The 16,394-nt window shown below is 44.1% G+C and overlaps 1 protein-coding gene across 3 annotated transcripts in view; it reads left to right on the top strand.

Annotated features, from left to right (window-relative positions):
- The window catches only part of CEP135 (centrosomal protein 135), a 98,513-nt gene that overhangs the window by 51,126 nt on the left and 30,993 nt on the right, over positions 1–16,394 (top strand). For all 3 annotated transcript variants that reach the window (XM_032782790.2, XM_032782780.2, XM_032782808.2), the window contains 2 exons: positions 9,156–9,233; positions 9,410–9,561. In XM_032782790.2, coding sequence (XP_032638681.1) covers positions 9,156–9,233; positions 9,410–9,561 — 230 coding nt within the window. The remainder of the gene's footprint in view (positions 1–9,155; positions 9,234–9,409; positions 9,562–16,394) is intronic.

Here is a 16,394-nt window from a genome sequence, read left to right as displayed (position 1 = left end):
CAAAGAAATTGGGATTGCTGAGCTCTAAGTGTGATGACTTTATAAATCACAAGCTAAATAGGCAGCGGACTTTTTTTCTAATTTTATAGTTCAATTTGTTATTTTGAGCATTATTGAATTTAGACATTTATATTAAAAATAATAAAAGGCTATTTGTTCTGATGCCTGTTGTATAGTAGGATTGATATTTAAAATAATAATAATAATAATAGTGTGCAACAATAGTTAAGCCATGTAGCTTTCTTATATAGTACACAGGCTCTTCCTGAGAGGCACTGTGACGTAGCTTGCTGCTGCAGGTGCAGTGTGGATGCAAATATAGATAAAAGAAGGAGTGTGGGTCAGATTCAAGTTGATTCCTGCAGGTTGGATGTGGATCCATATATTTGTATCTGCACCAGGCTCTAATGACAGGTGTATCTGATGGGGCTGTAGGAGGTCAGGCCTAGTGATTAAAACAAGAGTTTATCCTACCAGTTAGAGCTGAGTCCAGTGGGGGCACAGTCCAGGAACGATCCTAGGGTCAGTACCAGAGGGACAGAAGCCAAATCCTAGAGCCGGTAGGTAGGCTAGAGGTGGAGCCAAGGATTGATACTGGAGAGACAGAAGTTGAATGCCAAAGCCGTAGCTGAGGATTGACGTCAGAAGTTGGAGGGAAGGAAGGCTGGAACCAGAGTGGGTAGTAGGTGGAGCAGATTCGGAAACAAGTCTGGAGTAGGGCCTGGAAGCAGGCTGCAGCAGGACAAGTGCAGCTGTGGGCATAGTACATGTTGAGGTACGGCAGATCTGCTCTGGGTGCCAGATTTATGCGCAGGGTAGCTAAACCGGCAGCCAGTCAGATGCTCTGGCTACTCTGTCAGTTCCAAGGCAGTGCAGCTAGGCTCACTGGTTGCCTAGCAGTAAAGTTAGTCAGGGAGCAGGCCAGTAGTTAGTCTGGCCCCTGACAGCACCCCCTTCTTTCAGGATCACTTCCCAGGAACCTTGAGGCTGTGTTTCTTGGTTTAGGCAGGAAGGCACACAGGAGGTCTGGGGTCTGGACATGTTCCATGGGTTCCTATGTCTGCTCCTCCAGGACTTATCCCTCCTAGTCAATCAGGTCCTGTTGGAGTCTTCCCCAGACTCGCTGAGGGTCCAGAATCTGCTGGTCCACATGCTTCTGTTGGCCCTTCACAATTATTAAAGGAGGAGGAGGAGTGTAATGCGGGCAGAAATTCTTGATAAAGATTTCAAGAGGGCGATGTGGAACATGGGAGGATTTGAAGGGATTCTGGCAACTGTAATCAAAAGGTTACTGGGTTAATTTGTTCTGTGATCTTAATTGGCCACAAGTACTTGTGGTCCAGTTTATGGATGGACGGGTGGATAGCTGGTTTTGGGCAGACAATCAAACCCTATCCTCTTCCATGAGATTGGGGGTTGGCTGATGGTATCGGTTGGCTAATGGCATGGTGCTTGTGCACTGTCTTAGCCTCTTTTAACTGGTGCCTGAATTCTTGATGTACTTGGTTGATGTACATGGCGAAGTCAGCGATGGTTGATACTGGTAAGGCAAGGGGATTTCAGGGTGCTGCCAAAGGTGGAACCCATAATTCATGAAGTGGGGGTCTTCTGAGTTAGTGTGTGTGGAGTTGCAGGCGAATTCAGCGTGGGGAATGAATCCCAACCAGTCATCCTAGTGGTAATTTAGGAAGCAGCCTAGGTACTGCTCTAGGACTTGATTGACTCTCTCTTCCTGACTGTTGGTACTAAAGTAGTAAACAGTTGAGGGATGAGGTCCGATGGTCAGGAGGCACATAAATTCCTACCAAAAGCAGGCAATAAACTGTGACCGCCGGACGGATACTATGCTTGAGGTGAAAGTTACTGTCTTCAACCCATGAAGGTGAAAGTTTTTGTCTTCAAACAGATGGGCTATTTTGTGGGCAGTGGGGTGACTGTGACACAGTATAAAATGTGCCATCTTTGTCAGGAGATGAATAATCACTAGAATAATTGGGAGGGCGGGTGGTTCATGATGAAGTCCATCAACATGATGGCCAAAGATCGGGGTGGAATGGAAAAGGGCTGAAGAGCAGTTTCACCTGGGATTCTGGTCTGGGCACAGAAGTTACAGGACCAGATATAAGTTGCTGTTGAAGTGTGCAGGGCCAACCACCAGAAACTCCTTGGCACTGAGGGCTTGGGTCCTGAATTGACCAAAGTGACCTGCCAGAAGAGGATCGTGACTGATTTGTAGAACTTGCAGCCTGGGTGAACCATTGGGTATGTAGATGTGCCCCTTAAGATACAGAAAGGCAGTCTGGGTGGTAGCATTGTCTAGGGCTTCACGTATCTGAATTGCGAAGGGATCATTAGGCAGCAGGGAATGCATGGAGGGTAGCAGGTTATGGACAGTGGTACTCAAAATAAAATTTGACAGTTTGAGGGTCATGGATGGAGCCTTTTGGTCAAGTTAACAGTAGTCCCCCTTCTGGGATAATGCGCCTTTCTTCGCATTCCTGGTTCTTTGGTGGTAGGTCACCAAGAAGTCAAACCAAATACAGAAGAGGGACCAGTGGGCTTGTCACTGTTTTAGGTGCCAAGCCTTCTTCAGGAATTCTAGGTTCTTGTGGTCAGTGAGGACTTGAATTGAGAACCTGACATTCTCCAGGAGATGCTGTCATTTCTTGAAGGCTGCTTTGATGGCCACTAGCTCTTTATCAAGGATGTCATTGTTTTGCAGCAGTGGTGTGAGCATGCGGAAGTGAAAGGCTAAAGGGTGAAGAGGACCATCAGAGGCTGCCATTTGGGAGAGGACTGTCCCAGTGCAAAGTTGGAGGCATCTGCTTCTACTGTAAATAGCTGGTACAGTTTCAGCAGTGACCTCCACTGCACCTGAACTGAAGATAACCATCACGGCCTGAATGATCTGATTCACCTAGCCCAGGAGGGGGCTGGACTATTCTAACGGAGCAGGGGCTGCAGGCCAAGGCTTTCTGAGTAATGTTGAGACCTACTCAGGCCTGGTCTGTGAGGCGCATTGGGGCATAGCAAGAAGAGAAGCTGGCATTATTTAGGAAATCTCAAACCACAGTCACCATTAAACTTGTCCGGAACTGGGACCTTTGGCTCTTGAGAAGCTGGAGCCAGGGTGAAACCTGGGCTTGTAGGGCTGTTTTCTACACCTGCATGGTGAACACTTGTGCTTGCAAGGTCTGTACGGCCCATCCACCAATTCCATCAGTGAAAAATTGGACTGAGTGGGGTCTTTGTCAGTGAGGAGGGCCTCACCTATGTATTGGGCTGTTCAAACTGTAGCTGACTGGGGTCTGGGCAGTCAGGACTAATGGTTGAAATGAGAGTCCAGCCTATCAGTTATAGTTTGGTCCAGGGGAGCAGAGTCCAGGAAAAAGCTGAGGGTCAGAAGGACAGAAGCCAAATGGCAGAGCTGGAGGTGGAGCCAAGAATCAGTATCAGGGAGACAGAAGCTAAATGCCAGAGCTGGAGGGTGAACTAGATGCGTAAGCCAGAAGTGACGCAGAGGCTCGAAGTCAGAAGCTGAAGGGGAACAGGAGCAGGTTCAGAACTGGGAAGAAGCAGGGCCTGGAACCAGGTTGGACCAAGGTCTGGAAGCAGGAGCAGGGTAAGTGCAGCTGCAGGCATGATACATGTTGATACTCCTGGTATGCTGATGAACCTAGCTCTGACACAGTGCAAGGATTGGGCCTGCCTCAGAAACACCCCAGGGCCCTGCCCCTCGTTGCCAGATGCACCAGGTGTGGGCGGGCAGGCAGGCTCATCAAGACAGGATTCAAGTGTGGAAGGGCTTAGCATAAGAGGATGTAGGTATGGGTTGAGAGGGCAGTCTGGGTGTGGGCAGCTCAGTGGGGGATCTGGATGCACAGGGACTTGTTGGAGGGTTCTGGGTGCAATGGTAATGGGACTCTTTAGAGGGTCCAGGTGAAAGTGGTTGGGGCTTAGTGAGGGTGGGGAGCTCTGGATGTAGTGGAGCATAGAGCTCGGAAGGGGGATCTGGTTGTGGGGGGTCCAGATCTGGGGGAGTGGGGCGGGGATCCAGATGCGGGGGCTTATTGGGATGGTCCAAGTGCAGGGGGAATGGGGCTTGTCGCGGGGTTCTAGTGTGGAGGGGTGAGGCTTGGTGGGAGAGGGTCTGGGTATGAAGGGGTCTGGATGCACAGGATTTGGGCGGATGGGGGAGCAGTGTACAGTGATCCCTCACCCTTCAGCTGAGGAGCACCACCTCTTCCCTTGAGCACTACCTCTCACCTCATTGGCTGGTGCACTGGGAGTTGGAGAAGAAGCACTGACAGGATCTATCAGGGTAACTGGAAGGTCATCTGGGTCAAGTAGGGTATCACCTGTGTGTCCTGCACACTACTCGTGCCAACCATGGCATACTGATCCCTTGAAGAGTAAATCCATACTCAAAAAAAATTGGCTCAAACTTCAGCTTTCAGAACCAGATCCCCTATACCAAAGAAACAGCTCCCATCTGTTTCAGCTCAACCCCAGTTGGTATAGGGAAAGGAGGAATACAGTGGTACAAGCACTTGCTTGAAATACTCCATCCCAGCCATTTCATCCTCCTTGCCAGATGAAGTGATCAACCCTCTGTCATCTGCCTTGGTACAAGAGCTGAAGGCCTTTTACTACTTGCTCTGTCACATGGCAGAGACATTGAACATCTCCCTGGCAGTCATCCAGGAGAAGCAGCACAAGTTGCTGGATATCATACAACTCTTCTTGTCGGCACAACTCACCGTGCCAAAGCCAGCAAAGTTCATCTGGCACACACCAGAACCTATTGTGAGTACATCAAAGGTGGCAGACAGTGGAGGTATTAGGTCCATGAAAAGGGATTTAAGTACTTTTACCAACATCCTCTCCAGATATTGTTGTAGTTCAGGCAGTCCACGAGACAAGCAAGACCAGGCAAAGGTCTGACGTCTTTGGGAAGTAAACTTACTCTTCACAAGCCTCCAAGTGAAAATAGTGAATTACCAGGTGCAACTTTCCAAATATGGCTTCATGCTATCGACAAACTCTCTGTAATTTTATGGACAAGCTCTTCATATATCACCTGGATAAAATAAAAGGTCTTATGGTAGCTTCCAGCCCTGACAGCATGCTGAGGAGCAATTGACACAGTTGATACAGCTTTCAGATAAACAGCCACTGCTGTAGCTATGAGGTCTTTTTAGTTACAGGCATCAGGAATTCGACATGTAGTCCAGGTTACTATTGAGGACCTCCTCTATGGGGGCAGTGAGCTTAACAATATCATGGACAACACCCTATATATCTTAATAGTCAAGACATTCAGTGAGATTCCTGGGCCTATAAGTTCTGCCCCCTAAGAGGAAGTTTCCCAGAGAATAGCTACAGCAATACAGGCAGAGGCAACAGCCCCACTTTTACTTGCAATAGTGATCCTTGTAGCCCCTGGGCAAGAGACAGCATTTCTGTGGCGGATGACCTTCTGCCTCCTCCTCAATTGTCCCACAATCCAGGGGTTCAAGAAAACATCAGTTTTGATATACAGGGTAAGAGTTGTGCCAGACCATCTATGGACCCTTCTTTTTTCGTCCCTTCTTTGACATTCACCTGTCCTTTTCTGGGAGGCTTGGTCAGGGATAACCTCAGACCAGTAGGTCTCTAAAATCATCAAAAACAGCTTTCTCCCCATCTCTCTTCAGGGACCCTTCTCATGAGAATATACAGAAGCAAGAGATAAGACTCCGTGGTAGAAGTGGGAACAGTGGAGGAGGTGCCTCAGGAGTTAAGGGGCAAGGAATTCTGTTTCCACTTACTTTCTATTCCCAGAGAGGACAGAGGGTGGAGACTCATCCTCAATCTTCAGTGCCTTCATTCATTGCTCTGTCTCTGAGCACCATGGTCTGGTTTGTGGTTCTTGACCCTCCGAGATACCTATTTCCACATTTCTATGCATCCAGCTCACAGGAAGTATCAGTGGCTCCTGGTAGAAACTTAACATTATCAATACAGAGTTCTACCTTTCAGCCTCTCCACAGCACCACAAGTATTTACCAAGGTCCTAGCTGTGGTGGCCACACATTTTAGATGACCAGGAATCCAAGTTTTTCCCTATCTGTATGACTGGCTGGTGCAAGGGAAGTCCCCTTCAGCACATGACAGATTCACTTCAAAAGATATTCCACACTGAGGCTCAGAGTCAACAGGTAAAAATGGACTCTGACCTCAACCCAGAGTTTATTAGGGCACTGTTAAATTAAAAGTCAGCATGAACATACCTCCTTCAAAAGAGGTTTCAGACTATGATAAACCTCGTCAATCAACTCTGGTCCCACTCCAGCACTCAGGAGTGAGTTTCTGCCTCAAATTACTGAGGCACATGTCGGCATGCATGTACGTCATGCAGCATGCCAGACTTTATCTGAGGGTGAATGAGATTTGCATATCTGCCAAACAGACACAGGAAGGTTTAAGTGTTTGTAGTCTTTCTGGAAATCTTTCTTCTTTAAACTAACAGACAGATCCAACCCAGGTATGCAGCAGAAAGTCCTTTTCACAAAAACCACCAACAAAAACTCTTGTCTTGAATGCCTCTGTTCTAGGGTAGGAAATTGTCACAACCTGCCCCTTCCTGGGCTCATGCCTTGTTCAAAACTCGTGTTTCTGGTTTACTAGTAATCCCTCTAAGTTTCCTCTCCAAACCCTTGCCTGTAAATATTGGGCAATTCTGGCTGCTTTACCTAACTCTATTTCAAGGACCCTGTAGATCTCTTCAGACACCCACTGATTTACTGTACCTGGGACTTCTGAGTTTGAAAAACCAGTATACTTTTATTTAACTAGCGTAAACATACACCTCTACCCCGATATAACGTGACCCGATATAACACGAATTCGTGTTATAACACAGTAAAGCAGTGCTCTGGGGGGCTGCATGCTCCGGTGGATCAGAGCAAGTTTGATATAATGCGGTTTCACCTGTAACGCGGTAAGATTTTTTTGGCTCCCAAGGACAGCGTTATATCGAGGTAGAGGTCTATCATAAAAAGCAGCCGCTTTCAGTATCCTTTCTACTACTGACTTTCAGAAGGAAAGCCTAATTTTATGAGAGCCCAGTAGTGCTTCCTTTCCTGATCACAATATAGTTCTCTGACTCCCTCTACGATCCTGTTCCTCATCTTCTCAGGAGCTAACCAACCTACCTTCAAATTCGAAACTCCCAAAAGTTCCAGACAAACAGACCAGGTGGTATTTCCATCCAAAAGTTCATGCCGCTATACACCCAGCACCGTATGTTATGTTGGTCATCATCCAACAACATACACTATTGTACAATTTCACTTAGCATCAGTTATCGTATAACAACATAACATATATTGTATGCTAGTTCAATTGAATGTAATCCCTTCTCAACAGGAGACCACATATATCTATAGAAGGTACAGGAGAGATGGTAGTCTCTTGAGATCACCCTCCTCTTAAACATTCTGGAACTCAGGACTGTTATGCTGGTGTGGCTTTCCTACCCCTAATTGAGTACTTGATGATTCATGTGCTCACAGATGATACCACGGTGATGCACTGCATCAGCTGGCATGGGGGAGCTAGATCTCCCCTCACTTCCACCCCGTTATATTCATAGGTTACATTTACCCTACAAAGTAGGGGTGTGATTTTCCCTGCTTGTGTACACATATTCACACTAGCTTGATAACAGCAGTGTAGTTGCAGCACTATTGGTAGTGGCTGGAAAGGCGTGGCTGAGTCATGCCGAGTGCAAACCCACCTGAAACCAGTAGGTAAGTACTTGGTATGGCTCATCTATGCCTCCACTACTGCTACCCATGCTAGTGCGGCTATGCTGCTATATATACTCGTGCTAGCTAGTGCAGGTATGTGTTCACAAGTAGGGGACTCACACCCCTACCTCATAGTGTAGACGTAGCCATAAATTTGAAGGCCAGAAGGAAGCATTGTGATCATTTAGTGCTGGCCTTCTGCATAACACAGGCCATAAAACATCCCTGAACTAATACCTATTTGCACTAGAGGATATCTTTTAGAAAAACATCCAGTCCTGATTTTAAAATTGCCATTGATAGAGAATCTACCACAACCCGGGGTTACATTGTTCCAATGATTAATTACCCTCACTGTTAAAATTTTACACCTTATCTCTAGTATGATTTTTTTCTAGCTTCAACTTCCAGCATTGGATCGTGTTATTTCTTTGTCTGATAGACTGAAGAGTCCATTATCAAATATTTATTCCCCATGTAGGTACTTATAGACTGTGACCAAGTCTCTCTCCTTTATCTTCTTTGAGCTCCTTGAATCTATTTAGCTTAACAATCACTATAAGGCGTGTTTTCCAATTCTTTAGTCCCAAGTGGCTTCCCCAAAATAGGAAAAGCAGTAGCAGCAAGGGATGGAAGAAGTCTGGTTTGGATATGCCATATATACAAAGCAAGTCTGTGAAGAAGGGGAAATCAAACCAGAGCCACAACTTCCTTGGTGAAGAGCGATCATCCGCAGATTTCTGAGGAAGTGCATAAGCTTATCTAATGACATCACAATACTCATATATAGAAATCAGAAGGTAGATAAAGGTTCTTTGACAGTAAATAATGATACAATGCTGAAGTGGAGAAAGATCAGTTTGATTTGTAAGCAGACCTTAAGCTTTAAGCTTCTAAGGTGGTTGTTTGTAGCAAATGAAAACGGATTTTAAAAATTACTTTAAACCTTGACAGTATCTTTTAAAAAATAGCTTAGAATTCTGATGTCTTAGCTCACTATACTTGGCATTACTTCGGTTTTGTAATCCTCTATAGCAACCCACTTGAGCCTATTTCATAAGGGGAAACGAAATTTACTTTTTCTGTTAGAAATTCTTCAAAAGATGGAATCATACAGAGGTTTAAAGGCATCTGTAAGTATCCTCATAAAATCATGAGAAACGTTTATCATACCTACATTGTTGTTTGTTCAGGTGAAGCTGTGGAGTTTGTTGTGTCCTTTGCATCCAATCATGAGCATATGAAGATAAGGCCTTTTTTCTTTTAGAACTTTATATTATGCAAAGAGCATAGCCATCTTAAGTCATACTCCAGTCTAAAAAATTACTGTTACATGTAATTCTGTATTTCTTTCCATGTCAGGTCCAGCAGGAGGCAGCTGCCTTTGAAAAATCAAAGATGGAGCATGACATCGCAGAACTGGAAAACACTATTTCTGGGGTAAATAACATGTTAGTGAGTCAACATCTAACAGAAGTTTTTTTTCTTACCCAAGTGGCTTTCTAAAACCCTTTAGATCAATTTTCCTTAAAGTAAAATCATTCCACTGTAATGGATTTCTAAAGGAAATAATGACAACTTGTCTTTTTTTTCTTGTTTTTTTTTTTTAATTGCAGTTTGAAACACAACAGTTTGAACTGAAGAGTACAATCTCTGTACTGAAAGAAAGAATAAACTCTCTGGAAGATGAATTAAAAATAAAATCTAATAAACTTGCTCAGACATCTGATGATTCTTCACAATTTAAAGCTGAGTTATGCTCACTTCAGTAAGTTTAGCTTAAAATTTTGTGTCCTGTTATAGCAGTTAACATACAATTTTTGTCATATGATAACATGACAGAGATAGATAACTCATGGTAAAACTTTCATAAAACGTTTTTAAGATATCCTGGTATTGTTTGTCTTGCACTGACAAGAAAACGTTAGTAGGAAAAGGTGCTCTAGATTCTCCTGGGCTACCAGTGAAGTTGTATAGTGAGCAAATATAATAATATTTTTAAAGCGCCAATTGCAAATGAAAGATAATCTTATTGCCAACATGAAAAAACACAGACTTCCGAAGCTGTGAAAATCTTTGTACAGAGTCCATCACTTGTTATACTAAGTTGGAGTAAAGAAAATTCCAAAACTGAAAAGTTCACTAAATTATAATAAAGGTTGGTATGTGCAGTTTGAGAAGAAATGCTACTAAACCCATTTGTTAACTTAAAAATATATATATATATTTAAATTTCTATAATGGGGGTAATTTCCACCATCTACATGGTGTTACTCCCCCTGTACTTTTGGAGTGCCAATCTCAGGTCTACGAACAAGGCAGTAGTCAGGATTGATCTCTTAAAATTTTTCTGCCCTCAGAATTGTTTCATTTTTTCCAAACAACCATGTTCCCTAGGTATGATCCTGGAGGAAAATGAAGTTTCTAACAGGTGCTGCACATGCATTTCCTTAGGGTGGAGATGAAAGCTCTCCCAGACTAGAACATTGGGCCTGGATTATGCCAGTTTCAGACTGGTGTAACTCTTTTTAGGTTTCACTGAAATCTAATTTTATGTATGCAGTATTGACAATTTTGGCCTTACTAATCTCACAGAGAGCCAGTCTATACTGACAAGTGACTAGGCTTATTGTTCTAAAATTTCCTTCATGTCAATGTCTTGACTACACTCATATTCCCACTATAGGTACTACTGATTTAGTTGATGTATAAGATAAGTTAATACTCTGGTAACTGCCTGGGGCTCTGTTTGCAGTATCACTTTCAATGTTGCTACCATTGGAGCAGAGCCCAGAGATGGTGAGGCAACTGTGATGTTGTGGACCATTGGCAGAGCAGCATTAGAGCTGTAAGAAGTTGGGTTTTTTACCCACGAAAGCTTAGTCTTTAAGGTACTACTGGACTCCTCGTTTTTTATGTGGATACAGACTAACATAGCTACCCCTCTGATACTAGAGCTGTGGCCATCTGGAGCTCAGGAGGAGAGTCTTCTCATGTCCCCTCACTTTACCCTTAAGCCTATTGAGGCTAGCAGGAGCATGGGGAGCTATTTAGGCTTGTCTGAGATGGGTGCTCCCATTGAGTATCCGGAATTATTGGAATAACAGAAGGGCTTAAAGGTTGTAGGGGGTAGACAAAGTGTTAATGTGGGACCATGAGGGGAATAGGAGTACGTCATTGGGCACAGAAGGAGACCGCTGGGGAGATGGGGCTTGTTTTGAGTAGATTTGGGGAACTAGGATATTTTCTTTGGGGGTGGGGCATGGGGTAAGTTAAATGTTGCAAAGGGGGATATTTTGTGTAAGAAGGAAATGTGGTGTTGGGCAATGGTCTTTGTGGGAGTAGTCAGGGCATGTGGGAGGGAATGAAGATGTTATGTGGAAGGCAGTACAGTTGGGATATTAGGAGGAGGATCCATGAGATGGAATGAGAGTAGGAGAGCCATGGACAGCTGAAACCCGGGAATAGACTCTTTGGGGCCTGTTATGGCTTATGTTTATTTAAATATTACTTTTGCATCCCACAGCTTGTGCTGAATTAGGTTTTTTTTTCTCAGAGTGTTAAACTTTCTACTTTATTTGTTGTGTGCAGAAAAATTGCAAGTTACAAAAACATCTTTGTTTTCTTAAATCTTTTCTTAAGTGATGAAAATATTAATGATGGTAAATGTTCTCAATCTACTTATAAAGCTCTCATTTTCTCATCCCAAAGTCAAAGTGAGGCCTCAGACTTATTTTAGACTGCCAAATCTCAAAAAGTACATAAGAAAGATAAAGTTTCATATGCTTACCCTATCTTCTGTTATCCATTCCCAAACTCAACTATTGGTTCACTGCCCTTGGGTTAAAGGATGCCTATTTCCACGTGGTCATTCATCAGAGTCGTCAAATGTTCTTAAAGGTTGTTGTTTCAAGTGTGCATTATCAGTTTATGCTCCTTTCTTTTGGTCTGTCATCATCCCCCCTGAGTCTTCACAAAGTGCAGGCAGTAGGGGCAGCACATCACAGGAAGACAAAAATCTAAGTATATCCATTTCTGGATGATTGGTTGGTCTTAGGTCATTCCAGACAGCAAGTGAAGGAAGCCATCGAGAAGATCTGATCCCTATTTTGTTTGTTTGGCCTGATGATCAACAAAGACAAATCAGTTCTTCTCCCTGTACAGGAAATTGAATTTACAGGAGTTCTTCTTGACTTGACATCAGGAAGAGCTTATTTGCCTCAGGCCAAATTTCAAGCAATATTCAACACGTGCAAAGAATTAGTTATATCTTTGTACAACAGTAAGGAACTGCCCGAAACTTCTGGGTCACACAGCAGCTTGCGTATAATAAATGGCACAATTCACCTCTGAATCCTGCAGAAGTGGTTGAAGTGTGTATCTCATCATCTACTCGAAATGCAGACTCAGCTGTTCTTGCAACTGTTCTGTCTTGCCTGGATTGGTGAATGGACCCTGCCAGTGTATGTAGTGGAGTTCCATTTGCTCCAATTCTGCCTTGTGTGACCTTAGTCACAAATGCTTCATTCCTCAATTGGGGAGTGCATCTGGGGAGCTTTCAGTCACAAGGTCTGTAGACTGATCAGGACCTCTCCCTACAGATCAGTGTCAGGTAGCTCTTAGTTATTTGTCTGGCCTGTCAAGTGTCCCTGTTCTGTTCAAGTGCTCACATGCAACATTGTTGCAATGATTTACCTCAACAAACAGGTAAATCCAAGATCAGACCCCTTTGGCAAGAAATACTGAACTTCTGCCCCTTTTCATCGGGAACAAGATTACCCTCAAAGCATGTCGTCTTCCTGGATCTCAAAACTTTCTAGCAGACCATTTCAACAGGTCATTCAGCAGAGATCATGAATGGTCCCTCAGACCCAATTTAGCAAAGTCTATTTTTCAGATTTGGGTATACCAGAAATGGACCTGTTCAACACTTGACAGAACAGGAAGTGTCACTAGTTTTGTTCAAGGGCAAGTGTCAGGCATTTTGGATGCCTTTGTGGTCTCCTAGAAGGGAAAACTTCTTTGTTTTCCCCCAATCCCTATGCTGCTGAGAGTCTGGGCCAACTCAGAGAAGACCATGCTGTTCTAATTTTGATTGCGGTAGCCTGGCTTTTTCAGCACTGGTTCTTGGCCCTATTGAACCTGTCCATTTGAGATCCCATTACCATTCCCCGGATTCTGGACATAATTTCACAGGGCCAGGCTCTGTATCCCAATCTTTTTAGCTTCCTGTGGAGTCAATAATGGAACACCCAAGCAATGAGGTGTAGGTTATCTGTTCTGCTGCAGTGGAGAGCATTCGTCTGAACATCAGAAAGCTTTCCACCTGACACACTTATCTCATAAAATAGAAGAGGTTTTCTGTGTGTTCCCAGCAGAAAGATACCTCTCCCTCACAGACTCCTATTCAGTGTATTCTGGGTTTCCTGCTTCACTTACAGGAAAAAAGTGTCTCGATCAGTTCCCTCAGTGTTTGTCTGACTGCTCTCTCTGCATTTCACTCTTCTACAGATGAGAGATCTTTTCTCTAACCCTGTGACTATTAGGTTTTCGAACAGGCTTTTCCCACCTGTTAGAGACCCAGCTTCACTCTGGGATCCAAATTTGGTTCTCTCGGTTTTAATGGAACCCTCTTTCAAACCTATAGCTACGTGCTTATTGTCTCATTCCTTGATGAAGGTAGCATTCCTGATAGCTATTACTTCAACCATAAGAGTTGCAGAACTTTAGGCTGACCCTCCTTATACGATATTTTACTAGGACAAAGTTGGTTTGTATCTACATCCCAGATTTTTTCACTAAAAGTGGTTTCAGATGTTTATTTGAATCTGATTATAATACTTGCCAACTATTTTTTCTGAAACCTCACACAAAAATAAGAAAAATCCCCATACTTTGGACATTCGCAGAGCATTGGCTTTCTACCTGGATGGGACTAAAGAGTTTAGGACATCTCTTCAGTTATTCATATCCTTTGCTGATAGAATGGAAAGAAAAACCATTATTTCAGAATAACTTTTCCTGGATCTCCTCCTGCATTTTTCTTTGTTAGGATATTGCCAACATTTAATTACCTCAAAGAGCTTTAGTGCACTCTGTGAGCTCAATCACATTCTGCTGCTTTCCTGAGTTACGTTTCCATGAGTGGCTTTTTCAGGGCTTTTGCAATTGTCATTTGTTCATATGCTCACTACTCATTATGCTTTCTCCCAGGTCTTGAGGGATGATGCTATATTTGGGAGAGTGGTGCTGCAGTCTTTGTTGAGGTAAACTCTGATTCTCTCCTCCATCGGGGACTGTTTGTGTGTCACCTCAAGTGGATAGACGTGCAAGCACTCAAAGAAAAAATGGTTACATACCTGTTCGCTGTGTTCTTCAAGATGTGTCACATATGTCCATTCCATACTCCTCGCTCCTCCCCCCTAGACTGGAGTCACAGCAAGCACTGGCTTCTGGTATGAAGAAACTGAGTGGGGGGTCAAGGCATCTCCACTCCTTCATACAGTAACTCCTCACTTAAAGTCATCCCGGTTAATGTTGATTTTGTGGTTATGTTGCTGATCGATTAGGGAACATGCTCGTTTAAAGTATCGTCTAATGTCATTTGGCAGCCGCCTGTTTTGTCCACTGCTTGCAGGAAGAGCAGCCCATTGCAACTAGCTGGTGGGGGCTTGTAACCAGGGTGGACCGGCAGCCCCCCTATCAGCTCCCCGTGCTGCAGCCACCCAGCAGGCTATCAACTGCTGGGCAGTTCAGCTGTCCCTCCTCACACTGCCATGTGCTGCTCCTGTCCTCTGCCTTGGAGCTGCTCCCAGAGACTCCTGCTTGCTGTGCAGGGGGGATAGGAGGGGGCTAATGTCAGGGTGTCCCTCTCCCCCCTGCTCCTGCACGCCACTTACCCTTTCTCTATATAGAGCAGGGAGGGGACACGGATGGAGAGAGAGACAAAGAGATCTTGGGACAGCAGCTGCTGTCTCAACTTCCTGATCCACGTAAAAAGACAATGTACTTAAGAGTGGGTCAGCTTACTTAAAGAGGCAGTGTGCATCTATCTCTCTCTCTCTCTCTCTCTCCCCCACACACAATGTGTGTGTCTGTCTGTGTCTGCTATGCTGTCTCCCCTCCATCGTGTTCATGCTGCCGTATGTGAGAGGCTACATTAACAACGTGTTAACCCTTGAGGGCTCAGTCGAGTACTCATATACTCATAGACTTTGAGGTCAGAAGGAACCATTATGATCATCTAGTCTGACCTCCTGCACAATGCAGGCCACAGACTCTCACCCATCTACTTCAATAACAAACCCCTAACCTATGTCTGAGTTATTGAAGTCCTCAAATTGTAGTTTGAAGACCTCAAGCTGCAGAGAATCCTCCAGCAAGTGACCCGTGCACCATGCTGCAGAGGAAGACAAAAAACCTCCAGGGCCTCTGCCAATCTGTCCTGTAGGAAAATTCCTTCCCAACCCCAAATATGGCGATCAGTTAAACCCTGAGCATGTGGGCAAGACTCACCAGCCAGCACCCAGGAAAGAATTCTCTGTAGTAACTCAGATCCCATCCCATCTAACGTCCCATCACAGACCACTGGGCATTATTATTGTTGTTGTTATTACCACCTGCTGATAATTCTAGTTATGCTAGTTCATCATTTAGCAGCAAGGCGTTCCCGGGGAAATATCCCTCCCTCTTCCAACCTTCACCACCTCAACCAAGCTTCACAATCATAGCTGTGAACAGTATTAAATTGTTTGTTTAAAATGTATACTGTGTGTATATCTATATAATATATAGTTTTTTGTCTGCTGAAAAAAATGTCCCTGGAACATAACCCTCTCACCCCCTTTACATTAATTCTTATGGGGAAATTGGATTCGCTTAACATTGTTTTGCTTAAAGTCGCAATTTTCAGGAACATAACTACAACGTTAAGCGAGGAATTACTGTACTCTGGGCTAACAGCATGAGCATGTGGAGGGTGCATGTGCTGCCCTAACCAGTACCGCTATGGGAAAAAGTTTTTTCTGGCTCCAGTGCATGGGTGTGCAGGCACCTGAAGTGGAATGGACCTGTGCAACACATATTGAAGAACAACAGTTACTGAACAAATATGTAACCTTTTTTTAAATGAAATTATCTTGAAAAAAATGTCCATGTAGAATTACACACAGAAATTTTAAACAGATTGCTCACTCAGATCAAAAGGTAGGAGGAGTGTATGAAAATAAGACTTACAATAGATCATTCAATGCAGCTTTTAACTACAAAGTCAGTTCCATGCTTCTGTGACATATTACTAATATGACCATTTAGAAACTGTGATCCCTAGAGCATTTGTAGGTGGTTCAAACAGCTGACCCCACCGCCTTGTTTTCAGTTGCTCCTCCAGACATCTGTGGCTCCTCATTGTGAAGAAGAGAGTGGATGTCATTAAAAACAGATTAAAATGAAGAGAATATCTCCTGCTTGACACAAGAGCCACCCTCCAGGATTGAGCTAGTAGCAGAATGGTTAAAAATCACTAAATACTTCCCCAGTACTGGTATTCTATATAAGCAACTTCTGCAGTTGCATAGAGTTGCTTGGTATGAACAGGGAGGG

This window comes from Chelonoidis abingdonii, chromosome 5 (genome assembly GCF_003597395.2).
Source record: "Chelonoidis abingdonii isolate Lonesome George chromosome 5, CheloAbing_2.0, whole genome shotgun sequence".
In the NCBI taxonomy this organism is placed as follows: domain Eukaryota; kingdom Metazoa; phylum Chordata; order Testudines; family Testudinidae; genus Chelonoidis; species Chelonoidis abingdonii.
Note: the sequence above shows the minus strand (reverse complement) of the source record. Positions and strands in the feature narration are given on the sequence as shown.